This window comes from Canis lupus, chromosome 9, assembly GCF_003254725.2.
Source record: "Canis lupus dingo isolate Sandy chromosome 9, ASM325472v2, whole genome shotgun sequence".
Classification (NCBI taxonomy): Eukaryota; Metazoa; Chordata; class Mammalia; order Carnivora; family Canidae; genus Canis; species Canis lupus.
Window position 1 is genome coordinate 22,779,543 of NC_064251.1, and position 21,424 is coordinate 22,800,966.

The window sequence follows — 21,424 nt, forward strand, 5'->3', positions numbered from 1 at the left end:
TATGCAGACACTTTTTATTTTGATGTAGTCCTGATAGATTATTTTTGCTTTATTGCACCTACCTCATGAGACCTATCTAGAAAAAATTTGCTATAGCAAATGTGATATTACTCCCTGTGCTGTCTTCTAGGATTTTTATGGTTTCAAGTCTCACATTTAGGTCTTATATCCATTTTGAATTTATTTTTGTTTTTGGTATAAGAAAGTGGCCTAGTTTTATTGTTTTGCATGTTGCTGTCCAGTTTTTCCAACACCATTTGTTGAAGAGACTGTCTTTTCCCCATTGGTTATTCCTTCCTGTTTTTTTGAAGATTAATTGACCATATAGGTGTGGATATATTTCTGGATTTTCTTTTCTGTTCCATTGACTGATGTGTCTATTGTACACCAGTACCATTGTGTATTAATTACTGTAGCTTTGTGATATAACTTGAAGTCTGGAATTGTGTTGTCTCCAGATTTGCTTTTCTTTTTTAAGACTGCTTTTGGCTATTTGAGGTCTCTTGTGGTTCCAAACAAATTTTGGGATTGTTTGTTCTAGTTCTGTAAAAAATGCTGTCGGTATTTTGATAGGGATTGCTTTAAATGTGTAGATCAGGAAGTCCCTTTTTAAATCAATGACATTCCCTGGTTGACCAGGAAGAGAAGGAAGAAGAGAAATAAAAGTTATGCAAATGAATGGAAATGCAGTGAACATCTAATTTGACTTTTTAGAAGTCTTTGTCCAAGCTTCACAACAAAGATTCCTAAAATAATTGATGCATTGCTCTGGTAGATTAGATTATTCTTCATTAGTGGTTACTCTCTTCCCCTTCCCACCCCTCTAGAAGTATCCTCACCCACTCTCCCACCCTGTGACTTTGACTTCACCATGTGACTTGCTTTGGCCAATGGGATGTTAGAGGACATGATCCATTAAAGACTTGAAATATGTCTGCATGACTGCATTGCTGCCTCATGCTATGCCATCAGAACCAAGGCTCTGTCAATTAAAATACAGGACACCTCACTAAATTTTAATTTCAGATAAATAACAAATAAAATTGTGATAAAAGTATGACCCTTGCATATTCAAACTTATACTAAAGATTTATTTGTTTATCTGAAATCCAATTTTAACTGGGCACCTGTATTTTTATTTACTAAATCTGGTAACTCTAATTCAGAAGTAAGTCCCAAACTAACCCACTACCAGAAGCCAGACCAACCTTAATCAGCCAAAACCCAAATGACCTGCAGACACATGACCAAGAAAAAATATCTGTTATTGTATATTCTGAGAGTTTGTGGTTGCTTGTTATGCATTACAGCTGACTAAGTCAACCATGGCGGCAAAGAGAAACTAGCCTGCATGTATTTCTAGCCATATTATCTCAGACAATTATTTAGTCTACACACTAAAAATCAACTAATTTTGTAGAAGAAGAAAAGAGAGAATTGTGAGATGAAGAGATTAGAGAATGAATTTGATATAATTCACATCTATGATATCTTCCATGATATCAATGAAGCAGAAATAAAATTAATTCCTCCATGAAAACAATAAAAAGTCTCTCCATTTAAACTCAAGGTAGTAATTTTAGGACATTTGATTGATGGTTTGTAAGCTCCAGGTCCTTTCTTTCATTACAGAAAGTAAGTGGGGTTGATGAAACTTTTTCCCTTCAAATCCAAAGGAAAAATATATCTCTATTTTATAAGTAAGAATTAAATTTCTGGAACTCATCACAAAGGGTAAGGTATGGGGTGAAGTATAAATAAAAACAATTAAAGGAATTAGACAAGCACATTATCTCACAGTGCCACAAAGTGTTATCAAACTGAACCGGACTACACTTTGAACATTCCATAACAGGCAACCCCACACCTCCATCCGCTAACAAACCAAGCTCTGTTGATCACGCCCCAGAAAGAAACCTCTGCACTGGTGCATAGATCTGACCCAGCAGACAAGTCCTGAGGCCCTTTCAGATTATCTCTCATTGGAAGAAGACATTTCTCTGACTTTCTCACCATCACTTTTAATGATGCTTACTTAAAGACTTGAGATAAAAATGGGGGGAATACTTGAGATGTTCTCTTTCCTGCCTGAAGAGTATGGTCTACTGAACCTGATAAACATAAAGCTCATAGTAGAGGCTGCTTACTAAGGAGTGAGGAGACCTAGACCCCTTTGTGTAACTGTGGTGAACCCACATGACGTCTCCTGTAAGATGAGGGGATAAGCCTATATATTCTCTATAGTCCTTTCCTAAAATCTACACATGTGATATTAATCCTGAATAAATTACAAAGATAAAAATTGCAACAGATCCTTGATGAAAATTTTACAGTCTAGGTAGAGGTTGAGTTTGGTTTGGAAGGAAGAGGAGGGCATTCCAGATGAATGGGGAGACAACAACCAGGCCCCACTGGGGAAAAGTGACTAAACCAAGGTGGCAGGAGTCTAGGATATCATGTGGTCCCGCCTCATCTGAAAACCACAAATCTGCCTCTTAGTGAGTCGTGGAAGGAGACATCTGGGAAGCAGAAGTCTACTGGCCTGCACGAGAGTGTTGCTATTAACCTATTACTATTAGGGGCATGGGTGTAAATAAGGCAAGTCACTGTTTGGGTGGTAATTATGTGAGTCTTTGAAGTCCAGGAATAAAATGCTGACTTCAAAGCCAAAGGTCAGAGTGATTAGATACTATCCTAGTTTAGAAACACATTCTTTTCTCTTGTATGAGTTAGGAATATTTCAATAAAAATTCATCAGAATTGAATCCAATGTGTAGATTTGGTTAGAATAAACAATATAGAAGACAAAGGAATGTTTGTGGTTGTATGCATGGATGTGTACAAGGTAAAGAGTTAAAAAATATCATTTGCTCAATGCTAACTCCTCACTTAATTGGATAGAAGATTAAGAAATGATCATGTATCCAGAGGGGGTCATCAGCACCTGGGCAGGGTATATAAAGGGGCCAAAGCAGGACAAAGACATTCACACCTGACAACACCCAAATCCTCTCACCAGTCCAGACCTAAACAGCCCCACACATCACCATGTCTGGCTCCTGTTGTGGTTCCATCTGCTCCTCCCAGGGCTGTGGCACAGAATGCTGCCAGCCCTCCTGCTGCCAGCCCTCCTGCCAGCCCTCCTGCTGCCAGCCCTGCTGCTGCCGCGACCCCTGCTGCTGCCGCCCCGTGAGCTGCCAGACCACCGTGTGCCGCCCCGTGACCTGCACCTGCCGCTGCACGCGCCCCATCTGTGAGCCCTGCCGCCGCCCTGTGTGCTGTGACCCCTGCTCCCTGCAGGAGGGCTGCTGCCGCCCCATCAGCTGCTGCCCCACGTCCTGCACTGCCGTGGTCTGCCGCCCCTGCTGCTGGGCCTCCACCTGCTGCCAGCCCATCTCTGTGCAGGCGCCCTGCTGCCGCCCCTCCTGCTGCCAGCCTGCCCCCTGCCGCACCACCTGCAGGACCTCCCCCTGCTGCTGAAACCCCCACCATCTCCAAAGAGCAACTCACTGGAGCCTAAGCACCTATTCTGCATTTTAAGAAAGTGGAAAAAAAAAAAGAAAGTGGAAAGAAAAATAGATATTTTTCATAAAGCAACAATAGTCATTTTTACATCCCACCATTTGGATACACAAGCAGATATCCATTGCCACCCTCAGCCAAATTACCAAGTGCCTCCATAAGCAGAAAACACCATGGATGGTAAATCTTTCTTCAGAAGTCCTCAGAGTGGACTCTGCAAACCCATCCTGAATTCCGAAGGCAGCTCAAACCCTCCCTGCCACCTTTTGCAATGTGCTGTTTGCTTGTTTTCAATAAATTAATTTTTCCTGTAAACTTCCCTGCTCTCTGATTCATTCAGCAGTGCATGTTTATTAGTGTACATGGCTGAGCAGACAAGGAATAGGAAGAAGGATGACATGACAGAGAAGATGAGGAAAACAGGAGAGGAAAGGGAGAGGTGCTAAGAATAGTGGTATGAGTCTTGGAAGGTGGTACAGGATGGCCAGGCTAGTCCTCTGACTGCTTACATGGGTAGAAAATCTGTCATATGGGGTTCTTCGGTCTCTTCCCTTCATCCACATGTCCAGGTTCATATCTCAGCATGCCCCACTAAGTCACTGCAAATAACACAGCTCACAGTAACTGGCACATGCCCTGCAGTCCCATATGTCCTTGCTCTTATCATGTTCTTTCATTTATCTGGAGTCTTTTTTTCACCTACCACTTCCCTCCACTAACACGGAGTCATTTCAAAGATTCAGCTCAGCCTTCTGTAATTGTCCTATCCTAACCCCTGTATCACATAAACACATGAACATGTGTGTGCATGTGTACATGCATGTGCACACACACAGAGGTTAGGTAGCCCTAATATGTGCCAATAGCATCCTATGTTTACCTCCCTCCCCATAAGGCATTATCTTGAAATGATCTATTTCTCTGTCTCCAATGAAGGGGCCACAATTTATTCTGACTTTTAGTACTGAGCTCAATGTTTAGAATATGGTTGGTACCTGATTTCTATTTGTTATGTCAAACAAAACAAGAAAGTAATTATCTTCTTTACAAGAATTATAAAAGGTAAATATTTTACTTAAAACAGAATCTTCAGCATCATTAGCATAACTTAACTTCTTTGACATTCAGGTTTCCTCATTTGCCAAATGGGAAAGTTAATACTTACCAATGTAGATTGCTGGGAAAGTTAAATGACCTTATGTATGTAAAGTGCCTGGCACACAGTATTCACCCAGTACCATTCACTGATATTCCTTGCTGCACATTTGAACATCACTGTATCAAAGGGGCTCAAAAGATGTTCTATTCATTACATATTATGTCACCGAGAATGGGAGAAGGCTGAGGGGAAGGCTTTTTGTTTTTTCAAGATAGTCCACATCCACTGGCAGAAACAGATTTCCTAATATAACAAAGCATATTCCTAAGATTTCCTAAGTATAAGAAAGGAGGAAAAAAAATTCATCATCATATTGAGGCCAACTCAGACTGAAAGTGTCCTTTAAAAGTTGCTAGGTGGGATCCCTGGGTGGCTCAGCTGTTGAGCACCTGCCTCTGGCCCAGGGTGTGATCCTGGAGTCCCGGGATCAAGTCCCACGTTGGGCTCCCTGCATGAAGCCTGCTTGTCCCTCTGCCTGTGTCTCTGCCTCTCTCTCTCTCTCTCTCTCTCTCTCTCTCTCTCTGTGTGTGTGTGTGTGTCTCATTAATAAATAAAATCTTTAAAATAAATAAAATAAAAGTTGCTATGCTAATCCATAGGAAAGAGCCCTAGGTTACAAGATTTATGAATAAGGGTTTAGTGTCGGGAACAAAGAGAGCTGGGAAATAATACATGCATCTGATGGACTTTTCTTTCTACTCTGAACCACCCAAAGGAATTAAACAACTCAAACTGTAAGAAACTCTGAAAGATTACTTGGGTTAGTCTTCCCTGGGCTTCAGGCAAATGGTACTTATTAGGCAGAAAAGATCTTTTTTTTTAAGTAAGCTCCACACCCAGTGTGGAGCCCGACATGGGGCTTGAATTCATGACCCTGAGATCAAGACTCAGACACTTGACTGACTGAGCCACCCAGGTGACCCTAAGCAGAATGGATATTGATTTGTTAAATTCCAGGGGGAAAAAAAATCCCACCCACTCCCGAATCATCTAGAATTTTTCTATCTAAAACATTCTCTTTTAAATGAATGATATCCATTTCTTTTGTCTTCCGCATTGTACAGATTTCATGATAAACCTGGCCTGTGAACAACATCAGGAACAGAAGACTCTTCCCCTTTTACACAACTGAGGACACATGCTGGCAGGGGACAGGGATCAGCTGTAAGCCACACACAACTTTGAGGTAAGAGAGGAAGGATCTGAAGCCCTACTTGTCTTCCCAATCCTTCTTCTGCCCTTTCTCCCTCATTCTTCCCCATATCCATCTCTGCCTCCTATGATTGGAGGATATTTCAAAGATCATTTTGGAGAACAGGGAATGCATATTCTGTTATCAGAATTTAAAAATCTTCCTAACATCTAGTGGTTTTCAAACTAGTTCCTAACAAAACACAAGTCATGAAACTTTGAAGAAGGGGGCATGGTTCACCATCAGAAGGTCACCAACATTCCATACTTTTTCAATCCAACCACAAAAATTCCACAATATATTGCCATCATGGTTAACATTTACTTGTTCCCACTCTGGTGATTATGCTCTTGCAGGACATCTGGAATTCAAATACTAGGACTAAAAAAAGCCAAATGGTAAAGAATGGGGACAATCTCTTGTCCAACAAGCTTAGGCTTATTCATGTGCTACAGCAAAGAAGACTGTACAGGAAAGGACCAGGGGCATCCCACCCAAAAAAGGAAAAGTTTTTTTTATAGGATTTTGAAGAATGGTAGATTTATCTAAAATTACACAAAATGGTGTTTTAATGGGTTCAAAGCAAAAGAGGGGTTTGCGCAAAGGAATTAACATCAGGACTGGGTTGTGATAGGACTTAGGTCTCCTTTCTTTGAAAACTGCATAGTTAAGATAAATGAGCAATGCTGTATCTGAAAATCTCTTTTCTGAAACTCTGCCTTTGTGTTGGAATATTGAGGCTACCATTCTGTGTTAAGGCGACTCAGATCTTTTCCTAGAAATAGTGGGCTCTTCCATTCTTACTGATATGGCTTGAAAGAGCAAAGTTTCTGACAGTCTATGATTTCAGGACCCAGAATTTCTTAGTATTCAGTCTTTTCTGTTAGTTAACAAATGCAGTTAGTTTATAGACATCTATCTATTCCTAATATTTGAATTGCTGTATATATTCTAATAAAAAAAACAGTACACTAAACTGTAAATCAAGCAAGTTTCCATTTTATTTCAATAGATGAGAAACTTGATTTGATAACTATGATTACCTGTTCACTAGTCTGAAGTAACTGAGAGTTGGAAAAGTCTAGAGGTCATTCATCGGTGTTTATAGTCAAGAGAAGACCACACTGTCGTCAACTATTTACCATGCTTTTATCTGCATGACTTTAGAGAAATCATTTCACAAATCAAGCCCCTCAGAACCTGTGAAGGACTATTATGGGTCACAAACTCAAAGACCTTCAAGGACCTGGCCTGTGGCAGACGAATGAATGTATATATATGTGGTCATATCAAATAAAACATTTTGTGGAGGCAAATTTGGTCTGAGAGTCAATCAGCAAGACTTGGACAATGTCATCCTTAATCTACCTTCTAACTCTACATTTATTATTTATACTCCCACTTTCTTTAGCTGTGTTTGAGACAGACAAAAGCTATTTTATCAGTCATCAGTACACCTGGTTACCCTTGTTTTCTCTGAAGCCAATTTCGCACTTCATAAGCAACCAAACCCTTAGCCAACAGACTGAAGCATCTACTAGAGAAAGATAATTGATTTCTTTATAAATATTTTCAATATGTTTTGAAGAACTCAGTACAAGTGTTTATGGTCACACCTGTAAAGAAAGAGCAACCTCAATTTCAATTATATTTCTAAGACCATACTCAGGGAGGGGCATTCAAAATGCATAATATGAATAAAGTTTTCACTTAGTTTGACTTTATTGTTCCATGAAAAGCCTTCTCCTTCAATCACTTAATTTACCATTGTCTTGCCATCCTAACATTTGTAATTACCGTGTGATAAGAAACTTCTTAGAACTTAATTTTCTTCCTTTCCCTCTTCACTCCCAAATAATGTGGTGCTGTTTATACAGTAAGAGTCTCAGAAGTGACTGTGATTTATAGGCCAACTATGGTTACTAAAAAATATCACTCCAGCGGCTCTGGTAATTATTTCCTTATAAACAAGGTGAAGCACTATGTTGTTTTCCAGAAGCACTGGGCAATTCTTCCCTTAGCAGTATCAGTACACGTCTCCTTCTATGAGTAATTTTGGCTTTTTTTTTTTTTTTTTTTAGAAATTCTTGCTTCATTTCAATGTCATTCAGAAACCAGGCCTGTGACCTCATGAACTTACAATCTCACACTTAGTCATGGATGGTGAACAAGACGAACAAGAGGAAAGTATGATGGTAGCAACACTGGGATCGTCAAACTTTCAACTTGTCATGTGACATGGTCTGGAAGGGCTGGTTATTCCACGAGTAATTTTTTGGATGATATAAATCATCAAGTATTCATTTCAAGGAGGAAGAAAGCAGACAGGCAGAAAGGAAAGCATCCTTCCATGATGTTGGAGTTGCTGCTTCAGCAATTGAATCCACCAATCTAGAGGTCAATGGGCAACCACAACTCCAGGAAATGATCATGTGTCCTGGGGGGGTCATCAGCACCTGGGCAGGATATATAAAGGGCCCAAAGCAGGACAAAGACATTCACACCTGACAACACCCAAATCCTCTCACCAGTCCAAACCTAAACAGCCCCACATATCACCATGTCCGGCTCCTGCTGTGGTTCCATCTGTTCCTCCCAGGGCTGTGGCACAGAATGCTGCCAGCCCTCCTGCTGCCAGCCCTGCTGCTGCCGCGACCCCTGCTGCTGCCGCCCCGTGAGCTGCCAGACCACTGTGTGCCGCCCCGTGACCTGCACCTGCCGCTGCACGCGCCCCATCTGTGAGCCCTGTCGCCGCCCTGTGTGCTGTGACCCCTGCTCCCTGCAGGAGGGCTGCTGCCGCCCCATCAGCTGCTGCCCCACGTCCTGCACTGCAGTGGTCTGCCGCCCCTGCTGCTGGGCCTCCACCTGCTGCCAGCCCATCTCTGTGCAGGCGCCCTGCTGCCGCCCCTCCTGCTGCCAGCCTGCCCCCTGCCGCACCACCTGCAGGACCTCCCCCTGCTGCTGAACCGCCCATTGAGAAATATTCCCAGTGTTCAGAAACATGCAAAAACACTTCCCACCCCAGAGGATCCTATGAGAGATACCTCCTTTGCAACTTACCTGCTCTTCAGTAACTAACTCAACAGTATCTGTCTATCCACTTTCCCACATAATTACCCAGTTAATATCGGCCTCTTCTATAACCTTTAGAAACATCCCAACTTTCATCATTTGAATTCCTGGCTTGAAAAAATGAGTGAACAAAGATCAAAATTCCTCTTGAATGGAGCTCTATCCTGCTGACTCATCATCACATCTCTGCTGTTACATGACGGGACATATTTTGAGGATATCATTATATTTATGCTAGGTTTTTACATGGCAAAATAATAAAAATTTTATTTCTGGTTATCAAAAATGTTTCTCTTTATTGTTTATTAATCTTCAAAAGCTTATTTTTAGTTTATGGTATGATAGGCAGAATCAGAAAAACCAGAGAAAAAAGGATTTTTCAAGGGCCATTTTTTTTTCAAGGGCCATTTTTAAGCTTTAGGAACAAATCAGGTTCAAGGTCTATAATTTTAATGGCAGTCAAATAATGCAAAACATCTCATGTGAGGCACCTCATAGTTCAAGCCATAGGTTTTATGGTAAAGCTGAGGAAATGGAGAGACTACAGCAGGTTTCTCTGAGCATGCACCTGACCCATGAACCATCCCCACACATGTGAAAAGAGGAAAAGCCTAAGTTAGACCCGCGTTTATATCCTGATTTAGAAAACTGTGCTGCGATTAATATAATTGGTACCTGGGAATCCCGAACCACTGAAGGCGTAGGCTGGAAGAACCACTATCATATCTTTTCCATGACTCTCCTCCCCCACCACTGTGGCTGATTCTAATGGAGTCACTGCTGCTGGGAAAAGGAGATTTGTAGTTTGGCTGGAACCATTCTAATTTAGAACCCCAAATGATTATTTTACCATTAAAACAATGCCAATATGTTGAAATAGTAAAACACTAATCCACACTGGATATGATTTTGTGGTTGTTAAACATTTTTAAGCTGACTAGGAAACTAACTACTATTGTTTTCCTGAGAAATATGCATTGAGTTCCCAACATATGCTCTAAAAGAGTTTTTTGGAATGTGCTGCTTGTCTGCTTGGGCATCTACCTACCCAGAGAGAGGAGGCAGGCCAGGTAAGCTTTGTGAAGGGTTGGAACTTGATTGACTTTGTTCACTGCTGGACTCCTACTGATCTGCACCATATTTGGCACATAGGATATAATCAGAATTTGGTGAATGAGGGAATGAATAAGTTCTACAGCATTGGAGGAGAGAGAAACATCTTTATCCCTCACTGATTCTCTCCTCATGCTGGATATGTGCATTCTTACAATAAAATAAATTAGCCACCTCACGATGGAAAGCATTTTTCTTGAAATATGGTAAAAACTTCTCAACAGGAAGTCCATTAGAATCAAAACATTTACATACACAATGGAGTTTTCTCTTTAGTAAGAGTTTAATGGTTTACTGTAGACAGGATGACAAGTCCAGTTTCTTTCTACATATTTTGAACACCATTTTAAAAGTTCTCTAACTACAGTTTTCTCCTCTCAGGATTTTTCCTTGTTAGCCTTCTAGGGAATTCCTTGTCTTAATATTTTCTCAGATGTAGAATTCTTTGTGTACTCCCAAGCTCATTGTTATTTTTGGATTGTGTTTGTTTCCACAGTAAATCCATGCCATGGTGAGCAACAGTGGTTGGTGTGATTCTGAGTAAACCTGCCAGAGGCTATGCAAGCAGAATGATCAGAAAGGAGGCTGACACCACAGTCCTCAGCCACAGATCTAGAACAGACTTAGTTATAAAGCAAAAGGTCAGAACCAGCAAATCCAGAGTCTACAAAATGGCTGTGTGAAATGATTTTCCTACAGTCCCAAACAATTGAGAATCACAATTGGCTCTGTAAGCAGGAATATGCTCAAGCATAGTGCATGGGGAGACACTGGAGCAAGACAGAGGTATGGGCAAAGCAGGCCTGGAGACCACCTTTGGTGGGGATCACTACCTGGGAGCTCTGTTGTGCTGGCAGACTGCAGCCTTCATCTAGATGGCAGTGTAGGGGCGAAGGGCAGGCTGCCCCCAAATGGGCCACCTAGGCATGAACATTTTTTTGAATTAAAAGCATTCAAACCCAGCAGATTCAGGAAATGCTCTTTACCTCTCCCTCAACTACCTGCTTTTACCAGGAAGAAAGCTATTAATAAGATTCCTTTTTATCTAAGACACTTATCTGCATAATAGGGCAACTTGTTTTCCAAACATCTCTTCTTATCTTTCTGCTGATGGTCTCTCTCCCCTCTGTATCCTCAGAAGCCTACCCCTCTCCTTAGCTCATATAAATATCAAGTTGCTTTCACTGTCTTCGGAATTTCCATGGCTTTGTGGATTCCCCATAAGTATGCTATTAAATTTTATTTTCTCCTATTGATCTGTCTCATATCAATTTGCATCTTAGTCCAGCTAGAAGGACCTTGGAGGTAGAGGAAATTCTTTCTTCTCATCAATGGCTTTGTTCATAGTGCCCTGTAACCCTTTAGTGATGTCCAACTTTGATGCTATCTCCTTAGGATATGTTTGGAATTTTAGAAAGCTTTGTGGGAGATAATTATTTGAATTGTTGAGAATATTGGGAAGACAGAGTCCTTTCAGATAGCTCTAAAAATTAGACATTTTATGAATACCAACTATTTTAAAAATATATTCACTGTTAAAATTCCTACATAAAAGACATTCCTTAATGCCAGGGAATACAGTAACCACATTCCATTCTTCAGCAACTTGGCCTTATGAATTATGTTCCCACAGATGTTTTTGCAATAAGTCCTGGCTCCAACACTAGTAGGCATATGACCTTAGACAAAGTCATACATGTGTAAAATGAGGAATCCAATACTTACCTCATAGGATTATTATGAAGAATAAATTAATACATTTATTTCTTTTAGCACAATATTTAGAATACAGTTATTAGAAGTCAATGATACTAGCTATCATGAAGATTAAAAAATGAAATTCACCATGGTTTGGAAAACCACAACTATGGAAAATAATGAGCACATATTTAAGACCAAAAAAAAAAAAAACCAAACAAACAAAAAAAACAGCCAAACTCACAGTAACAGAGAGTAGAACAGTGGTTACCAGAGGCTGGGTTTATATTCTACATTCTGAACATAAAGAACCAGATATGACTTGCCTAAAGTCTTACACCGAGTAGTGTTGGAGGCAATATTTATGGGGTATGGGGGGAAAGGAGATAAATAAGAAAAAAAAAACTGCAGTGGTCGTTGCCAGGGGCTGGGGAGAGGGGTTCAATTGGGAGTTAGTGTTTAATGGGCACAGAATTTCAGTGTTGCAAGATGAAGAGTTCTAGGGTTATCTGGGTGGCTAAGTTGGTTGAGCATCTGACTCTTGATTTCATCTCTGATCATGATCTCAGGGTCCTGTATGATCCAGTCAGTCCATACTGACTCATGCTCAGTATGAGTTCACTTGGGTTTCTCTCCCTCAGCCCTCCCCCTGCCACTCTAAATAAACAAACAAATAAAATCTTTTCATTTTAAATTTTTTGTCACCCAAGTCACCCAAGATGAAGAGTTCTAGGGGTATCTGGGTGGCTAAGTTGGTTGAGCATCTGACTCTTGATTTCATCTCTGATCATGATCTCAGGGTCCTGTATGGTCCAGTCAGTCCATACTGACTCATGTTCAGTATGAGTTCACTTGGGTTTCTCTCCCTCAGCCCTCCCCCTGCCACTCTAAATAAACAAACAAATAAAATATTTTCATTTTAAATTTTTTGTATATTTTTTAATTGGAGTTCGATTTGCCAATATATAACACCCAGTGCTCATCCTGTCAAATGCTCCCCTCAGTGCCCGTCACCCAGTCACCCTGTCTCCCCATCCACCTCCCCTTCCACTACCCATTGTTTGTTTCCCAGAGTTAGGAGTCTCTCATGTACTGTCACCATCTCTGATTTTTCCCCCAAAGAGTTCTAGTGATGGATGGTGCTGATGGTTCACAATAATACAAATGTACTTCATACCACTAAACTGTACACTTAAAAATGGCTCAGATAGTAAGTTTTATGTTATGTGTATTTTGCCAAAATAATAATAAAAAAAAAACTGGGGAAAAAATCCCACTGCTGAGAAGATGATAAGGTGCATTCCTGTAGCTCCAAAAAGTACACAGCAAAACTTATTTTCCTGAGAGACCATGACTTTTAAAATAGTCCCTTATTTTTTTTTTTCCTAAACTTAAGCTTAGGGAAAGCTTAAGCTTCCTTCCCTAAGGAGGGAACCTTAGCAGTGGAAACAGATACTCACAACTTGGGGAATTTACTTCCACTATTAGTAAGTAACCCTAAGAGCATGACAGCTACTTTGTGCTATCAAAACATCAATTGGCAAAAACATCACTGAATTATGAAGATAATTGGAAACTTTGAAGTTAGGGTCATTAAATTCATATTTGAACCATAAATAGCAAAATATAATGGGTCTCTATTAAATAAGGAAAGCAAATGGTGTTTCATGAGTAGGTGAGCACCTAAAAAAATGTCGAGGAAATTGGTAGCCTATCTAGTGCCATTTCAGAAAGAATAAACAATAAACAAGGAAGTGATCATGTGTCCATGGGAGACATCATCAGCACCTGGGCAGGGTATATAAAGGGCCCAAAGCAGGACAAAGACATTCACACCTGACAACACCCAAATCCTCTCACCAGTCCAAACCTAAACAGCCCCACATATCACCATGTCAGGCTCCTGCTGTGGTTCCATCTGCTCCTCCCAGGGCTGTGGCACAGAATGCTGCCAGCCCTCCTGCTGCCAGCCCTGCTGCTGCCGCGACCCCTGCTGCTGTCGCCCCGTGAGCTGCCAGACCACCGTGTGCCGCCCCGTGACCTGCACCTGCCGCTGCACGCGCCCCATCTGTGAGCCCTGTCGCCGCCCTGTGTGCTGTGACCCCTGCTCCCTGCAGGAGGGCTGCTGCCGCCCCATCAGCTGCTGCCCCACGTCCTGCACTGCAGTGGTCTGCCGCCCCTGCTGCTGGGCCTCCACCTGCTGCCAGCCCATCTCTGTGCAGGCGCCCTGCTGCCGCCCCTCCTGCTGCCAGCCTGCCCCCTGCCGCACCACCTGTAGGACCTCCCCCTGCTGCTGAGAAGTATATCATCATTGAGGGTCGCTAGTAGATGGTGAAGTCCATCCATCCTGCCCTTCAGGACAGAAAAGCATGACTTTTCCTGAGAAGCCCATTTCCCGTTTCTTCAAACTAACTCAGAGTACGCATTGGGGCCCCCTTTTCAGACCGACTACTGATGGGAGAGTACTCTGTCCTCTCAGGACCCCTGTCTAACTCCTCAATCATGTCTTCTGTTTTCTAATAAACTTAGTATTTCCAGCATAGAAATCGTGGTCTTTGTGATACTTCCTTTAAGTAGGTTTTGTCTCTCTCTTTTTTTGTTCAGACATATTCAAAGCAGGATGCAGAATAATTCTCTCAAATTGTTCACTGAAATAACTTAGGTCTGGGTAATCTCATTGTTCTTGTAAGGAGCATTTATAAGGCACAATATCCAAGTGAGAAAGGTAGGCATAGCTGTATCTTCACCACATATATAGAGTCACATGTGCTCACAATCCAGACATGCCAAACATCTGAGAGATGTCCTTTAACAACACTCGGTAAGGAGGCTGCATCTATTACATCCCTGGGCTCAAGTTTCATTCACTGAATGATACCTGTTAGTACAGCTTAGAAAACCTAGTATGTTAGAGGTGGTAAGACCCTTAGGCAACATCTGGCAAAACAAGTTTATGAAGTTGCAGAGCAATGAGTAATGAAAGATTAAGTAAGTTTCCTATAATATGATTATAATCACTGATGTTCAGAAAAGACCCAGGAGAACGTTAGCCCCCTGACATTAAGCCTTTAAGTCAAACACTTCCTCTTAGTATGGTAGGAGACACGTTTTTCTGCCCAGAGAAATTCTTGGATCTTTTGTGGCCAAGGATAACTGTGGCTTCACATAATTCTCTTCTATATGTTATAGATCTGGTGGTTATTTTGAATGTTATTTTGAGTGTTAACTCTTGAGGGTACTGAGTCCATACTGGCTCTCAAGGGTGCTTACTTTTGTGCCCAGGAACTGGGCAATGATGGCATTTTCCAAGCAAATTAATCAATTACAGGGCACCTGGGTGGCTCAGTCAGTTAGGCATCTGCCTTGGGTTCAAGGTCCTGGGATGGAGGCCCGCATCAGGGTCCATGCTTAGCCAGAGCCTGCTTCTTCCTCTCCCTCTGCCCCTCCCCTCCTTGCGCTCTCTCTCTCAAATAAAATGTTTTTTTTTTAAAAAATGAATTAATCACTGTCAACATACACATGTTTGTTGAGCATCTGCTATGATTAAGACACTGAGTTGACCATCCTGAGGGAATATGAAAGAGCAAAGAGGGCTTCTTCTTCAAAAAGGTTATAATGTATTTAGGGAGATGAGGTATAAATAAGAAAAAAGTTTAAAAAAAAAGTCAAATAGTACATAATGTAAGCAATATAAATATAGAAGATATGCCACAAATACTTTAAAATAGTTGAAGATTGTAAACCTACTAGGAAACATGATGCACTTATATTTATTGCCATATATTTAAATTGCAAATAAACTGTAAAATATTCAACTATTTTGTGAGGAAAAATGTATTGTGCATGTCTTTTTTTTTTAAAGATTTTATTCATTTATTCATGAGAGACCCAGAGAGAGAGGCAGAGACACAGGCAGAGGGAGAAGCAGGCTCCATGCAAGGAACCCTACATGAGACTCAATCCACGGACCCCAGGATCTCACTCTAGGCAAAAGGCAGGTGCCAAATTGCTGAGCCACCAGGGATCTCCGTAGTGTGCATGTCTATATATGTTTATGCCTAAAAATTACCTAAAATATTATGTAACAAAATCTAAGAGTAATTGGAGATAATATTCAGTATCTTCTTTATATTTTTCTTAATTACATAATTTCAATGAACATATATTTTCTTTTTAATTGAATGTACTGTCTAAAACCTCTATCTATTTGGGGAGAAATATTTAAAGTTTTCTCATGATTATGCTCTGCTTTTATTTATTTTAAAGATTTTACTTATTTATTTGACACAAAGAGAGAGAGAGCACAAGGAGAGGGAGAGGCAGAGGAACAGGGAGAAGCAGAGGAGCCTGCCCTCTCAGCACAGATCCTGAGGCGGGGCTCCATCCCAGGACACTGAGCAGAATCATGACCTGAGCCTAAGGCAGATACTTAACTGAAAGAGCCACCCAGGTGCCCCTATGCTATGCTTTTAGAAACCTACCTATCAGAGTCTAAATGGATTTAAAGCAGATAATTAGATAGTAGCTATCTGTACTTTTAAGAAGTACTTTATTATTTTTATTCCCCAAATGAATGAGAACATATAATGTTTGTCCTTCTCCGATTGACTTACTTCACTCAGCATAATACCCTCCAGTTCCATCCACATTGAAGCAAATGGTGGGTATATATTGAAAAGAATACCATTATGTTATGTAGGGTGGACTTTTCTGATATCTTTAAACTGATCAAATTATTAAACAGTCATTCGTATTTTAACTTTTCAAGATCATCTCAGTTGCATAAAATAAGAAGTGCAATTTGATATGTTCCAATTAAGAACTTTTTAAAATTGTTAGCAGTTTCAAATTACAGGTATAATTATTTTTGTCCATTTGTATAGACGACTGAGAATTAAGAACACAAGACAATATTTTCCATGTTAAAATTTGTTCATAATGCTATTGTTGAATGGTAGTGTTAAATAAAGCTCTACCATTAGTAATACAAAATATGTTGCCCATCACCCTCAGGAATCTGCCTGTATTACTTTTAAGTCTTTTTTTAAACGATGTTTTTCTAAGAGTTCACTCTGTGTTTGCATGGACTGTGGGGTTCTCAGTCGGGTTCAAGACACTATCCACAATTCCGACATATATGCTTCTTGTAAATTCTGCAACAATAACCTAACTCCCCTTTCCAGAAACTAGTGTTAAAAAGAGGGAGCTTCATATCTTCCTTCTAGGCATTTTTATTTTATGTCATGCTATTAATGAAACTCTCCAATAGATAATATTATTTAGAATATTTTCTGTGGTGACTGGGCAAACAGCTGGCCATTTGCCATATCAGATATGTTCATCTAATTCTAAACTCAAAATTTAGAGTTTATAAGGCACCCACATAACATGGCTTTTTAAAATATATTAATTTACCTAAGAAACATAAGACAGTTGATAAGCCAGGCACTGTTCTTCATGCTTGACAAATAGCAAAAAAAAAAAAAACAAACAAAAGCAAAAAGCAAAACAAACAAAAAAAAACCAATTTGATTGAAAAATGGGCAAAGGATCTGAATAGACATTTTCCCAAAAAAGACATACAAATGCCAACAAGGTGCTCAATATCAGTAATCATCAAGGAACTGCAAATCAAAACCACAATGAGATATCACCTCACACCTGTTAGAAAGACTAGTATAACAAGATAAGATACAACAAATGCTAGTGAAGATGTAGAGAAAAGGGAACCTTGGTAAGAATGTAGACTGGTATAATCACTGTGGAAAATGGCATGGACACTCCTCAAAAAATTAAAAATAGAACTACCATATGAGCTAGGCAATCCCACTTCTGGGTATATATCTGAAGGAGACAAAATTACGGTGTCAAAGAAGTATCTGCCTTCCCATGTTCATTACAGCATTGTTCACAAAAGCCAAGGCATGAAAGCAATGATAGATGAATAAAGAAAATGGGAAAACATGAGACATATGTATACACACACAGATACATGGCATAAATATATGAATAATATATATGTGGTGTGTGTGTATATTCCAAGAGAAGCCTTGGGATAACTGTGTTTTGTACATGCGTAATGAAGTATTATTCAGCCATAAAAAAAGAATGAAACCTTACCATTTGTAACAACATGGATGGACTTTGAGGGCACTATGCTAAGTGAAGTAAGTCAGAGAAAGACAAATATAATCTCACAGGTAGAATAAAAAACATCAAATTCATAGAAACAGAGCATAAAGGTGGTTGTCAGAGGCTGAGAGGTAGAAGAAATGGGAAGATTTTGGTCAAATGATACAAATTTTCAGTTACGAGTATCAGGGATCTTATGTACAGCATGGTGACTAGTTAACAATACTATATTGTACATTTGAAAGTTGCTATGAGAGTAAAGCTTTAATCTTCTCACCATAAAAACAATAATAACAAAAGATAATTACGTGGGGTACGGTGAAGAATGTGTTGACTAACCTTATTGCAGTAAGCATCTTGCAATATATACATGCACCAAATCATCACAATGTACACTTCAAGCTTACACAATGTTGTATGTCACTTATATCTCAATAAAGCTGGGACAAAGAAAAAGAAGAACAACAAAAAAAGAGCAGAATATACAAGTTTTTATCTTGGTTCTGGTTACTGCTTTTAAAAAAAAGTCATGTGGGTCCCTGGATAAGAGATAGAACATGAAATATGAGAGAGTTGAAGGTCTTCATTGATGAGACCATGCTTCATTTCTCCCTCTTCTGTCTCCTCAGTTATGACTATACACTCAGTCAGTTTACATTCCTTTTAAACTTTTAAAATTATGTTTAAAATTCCATTTGGGGAGCTTTAGTTCCTGGGGCTTGAGGTACATTCTTTTGAATGATGGGAATGATCCTAAAGTGACTCAAAACCCTGCCTGGTGAATAATAAGAGGGAAAAGCTGAAAAGTAACGAGACTTCTTCCCCACCATGCAATTCTCCAAGAGCCTCTGATGACCCTTCCCTAAGAAGCATGTCTACCACACTTCTAGCAGTACTGTCACAGAACAGCTATGCAGTCCCCTACATAAGTTTTCTGATCAATGTATTGTCTACGTCAGCAATGCTGGTTGGAAACCCTCCATCTTGTCAGTCATAGTGCCCATGTCAAATATATTAAGAAAAAATTTCCCATTACATGATTCTTTTTTTTTTTAAAAAAAATTTTTTTTTTTTTATTTATGATAGTCACAGAGAGAGAGAGAGAGAGAGAGAGAGAGGCAGAGACACAGGCAGAGGGAGAAGCAGGCTCCATGCACCGGGAGCCCGACGTGGGACTCGATCCCGGGTCTCCAGGATCGCGCCCTGGGCCAAAGGCAGGTGCCAAACCGTTGCGCCACCCAGGGATCCCCATTACATGATTCTTTATCATATACACAAGAAAGGCAAATATAAAAAAAAATGTCATGTCTCAGAGATAAAAATCAACATTCTGTAGCCAGAAGGACCACAGTTGCTCAAGCCTGAACAGAAGAAAAGAAAAGAAAAACAATGGAGGGCAGCTGTGGATATTTTATTCCAATTCTTAGCTGTTTTACAAAAATAACCTTTTATCTTTCCCAACAAGTTATCTGAGCTGCAGTCTTATTCAAGGTACATGCATTCCATTATCAAGTGATAGGTCAATAAAGTCCTAAGGAGTCTACACCCAAGGACATGTCTAATACCTGTCTGATTCACATACAGGTTTCTCAGGGCATCTCCTAAGAGTCAAATACAAGATCCAGTCAGTACTCTAGAAACCCCTATATATTTGATTTATTTTAAAACTTGCAGTTCTTTTAGGATCATTTTCTCCAAGATTCATCAGGTGCTTATCTACCCAAAATATGCATCAAGAGCTGCTCTCACCTAAAATGACTGTGAGTGCTTAGATTTTGATGATGAACAGCATGTATATATCCATATTTAGGAATGCAACAAGAGTTCTTTAATGAGATCATGAGTATGTCACAAGCAATGCAATCATTTAGTCAAAACAAAATCCTACTTAATTGGCCAAAAGATAAATGGGGGGGGGTGTCATCAGCACCTGGGCAGGATATATAAAGGGCCCAAAGCAGGACAAAGACATTCTCACCTGACAACATCCAAATCCTCTCACCAGTCCAAACCTAAACAGCCCCACATATCACCATGTCCGGCTCCTGCTGTGGTTCCATCTGCTCCTCCCAGGGCTGTGGCACAGAATGCTGCCAGCCCTGCTGCTGCCGCGACCCCTGCTGCTGTCGCCCCGTGAGCTGCCAGACCACCGTGTGCCGCCCCGTGACCTGCACCTGCCGCTGCACGCGCCCCATCTGTGAGCCCTGCCGCCGCCCTGTGTGCTGTGACCCCTGCTCCCTGCAGGAGGGCTGCTGCCGCCCCATCAGCTGCTGCCCCACGTCCTGCACTGCCGTGGTCTGCCGCCCCTGCTGCTGGGCCTCCACCTGCTGCCAGCCCATCTCTGTGCAGGCGCCCTGCTGCCGCCCCTCCTGCTGCCAGCCTGCCCCCTGCCGCACCACCTGCAGGACCTCCCCCTGCTGCTAAGAAGTGTACCGACTGTCTAGAACAAGCTATCAACTTTCTGAAAACGTAGTACTCCCATCTCTGCCTAACAAACCTCCTGCCCTGAACTATCAAGACCCCAAGTCAACCAGAGGTTGAATGGAAATACAGGCTCACTTATTAAGACTTGGGCTGTTCTCAAGTCTTTGTAACACTATCAACTCCCTTCTTCCCACTGTAGATCTTAGATCTTGTGGCATGCTTCTTTTCTAATAAACTTCTCATCTTTGGCCTAGAAAATACATTTTTGGTTTTACTTGTTCATTCTAATTTTTTTCATTAAGTTTATTTTTTATTTTACTTAAATCAATTTGCCAACATATAAAATATACTGATTGCCTACATCTGCAAGTCACAGGCTAGATGGTATATGATAAAATTAAAATTGAGTTGAAAATGCTCCCCTCTTCAAGAAACTTCTAGGGAGATAAATGAAATTCACAATGATGCAACTAAAAATTATAAAATGAAAAAAAAAAGTACGACATACATTGATGTCAACAGAGAAATCGGTATTGACTAGGGAGGGAGAACAAGGAAAACTGAGAAGGGAGCTAGCATTTTGTATAGGTTAACATTTTGACATGCAGGTATAAAAGATGATAGCATTCTCAACACTGGTAATAATACACATGAAGGTATGGAGAGAGGGACTGTTCAGAGGATAGTTTGGCTGGGAACACTGGATATATGTAGAATGATAGTGGAAAATAAATTTGGAAAATGTGTATGCTTTGAATACTAACCAAAGGAGTATGCCCTTAGTGCAGTAAGTACTAGGGAGCTGTTGAAAGTCTTGGGGCAAGTGAATGGCACAAAGGGTATTCTTATGGTAGCTGCTTATCAAAAATAAGGCCAAAGGCTAGACATATAATAGCTATACAGAAACAATTCAAGAGGCCATTGTACTGGTCCAAGTGATATACAGTAAGAACTGACCTACAATGATAGCCATGGAATAAAGAAGACACAAAGAGTAGGGCAGACATAGAAACTCAGAAGATATATTACCTAATTGTGGGAAACAAATAGTTAAGAATGAAATGTGTTGGAATGCCTAGGTGGCTCAGCAGTTGAGCATCTGCCTTCAGCTG

General features: G+C 40.6%; 4 protein-coding genes across 4 annotated transcripts; all 4 read left to right on the forward strand.

The window, feature by feature from the left end:
- Positions 1-3,002: 3,002 nt before the first annotated feature.
- On the forward strand, positions 3,003-3,837 carry LOC112655262 (keratin-associated protein 2-3-like). The gene has a single exon (XM_025440282.2). The coding sequence runs from the start codon at positions 3,049-3,051 to the stop codon at positions 3,478-3,480; it is 432 nt and encodes a 143-aa protein (XP_025296067.1). The 5' UTR covers positions 3,003-3,048; the 3' UTR covers positions 3,481-3,837.
- A 4,550-nt stretch (positions 3,838-8,387) lies between these two features.
- LOC112655330 (keratin-associated protein 2-3-like) lies at positions 8,388-9,231 on the forward strand. The gene has a single exon (XM_025440392.2). The coding sequence runs from the start codon at positions 8,434-8,436 to the stop codon at positions 8,836-8,838; it is 405 nt and encodes a 134-aa protein (XP_025296177.1). The 5' UTR covers positions 8,388-8,433; the 3' UTR covers positions 8,839-9,231.
- Positions 9,232-13,479: 4,248 nt separating this feature from the next.
- On the forward strand, positions 13,480-14,302 carry LOC112655329 (keratin-associated protein 2-3-like). The gene has a single exon (XM_025440391.3). The coding sequence runs from the start codon at positions 13,649-13,651 to the stop codon at positions 14,051-14,053; it is 405 nt and encodes a 134-aa protein (XP_025296176.1). The 5' UTR covers positions 13,480-13,648; the 3' UTR covers positions 14,054-14,302.
- A 5,573-nt stretch (positions 14,303-19,875) lies between these two features.
- Positions 19,876-20,572, forward strand: LOC112655331 (keratin-associated protein 2-3-like). The gene has a single exon (XM_025440393.2). It carries the CDS (start codon positions 19,923-19,925, stop codon positions 20,310-20,312), a length of 390 nt encoding a protein of 129 aa, XP_025296178.1. The 5' UTR covers positions 19,876-19,922; the 3' UTR covers positions 20,313-20,572.
- The last annotated feature ends 852 nt before the right edge of the window (positions 20,573-21,424 follow it).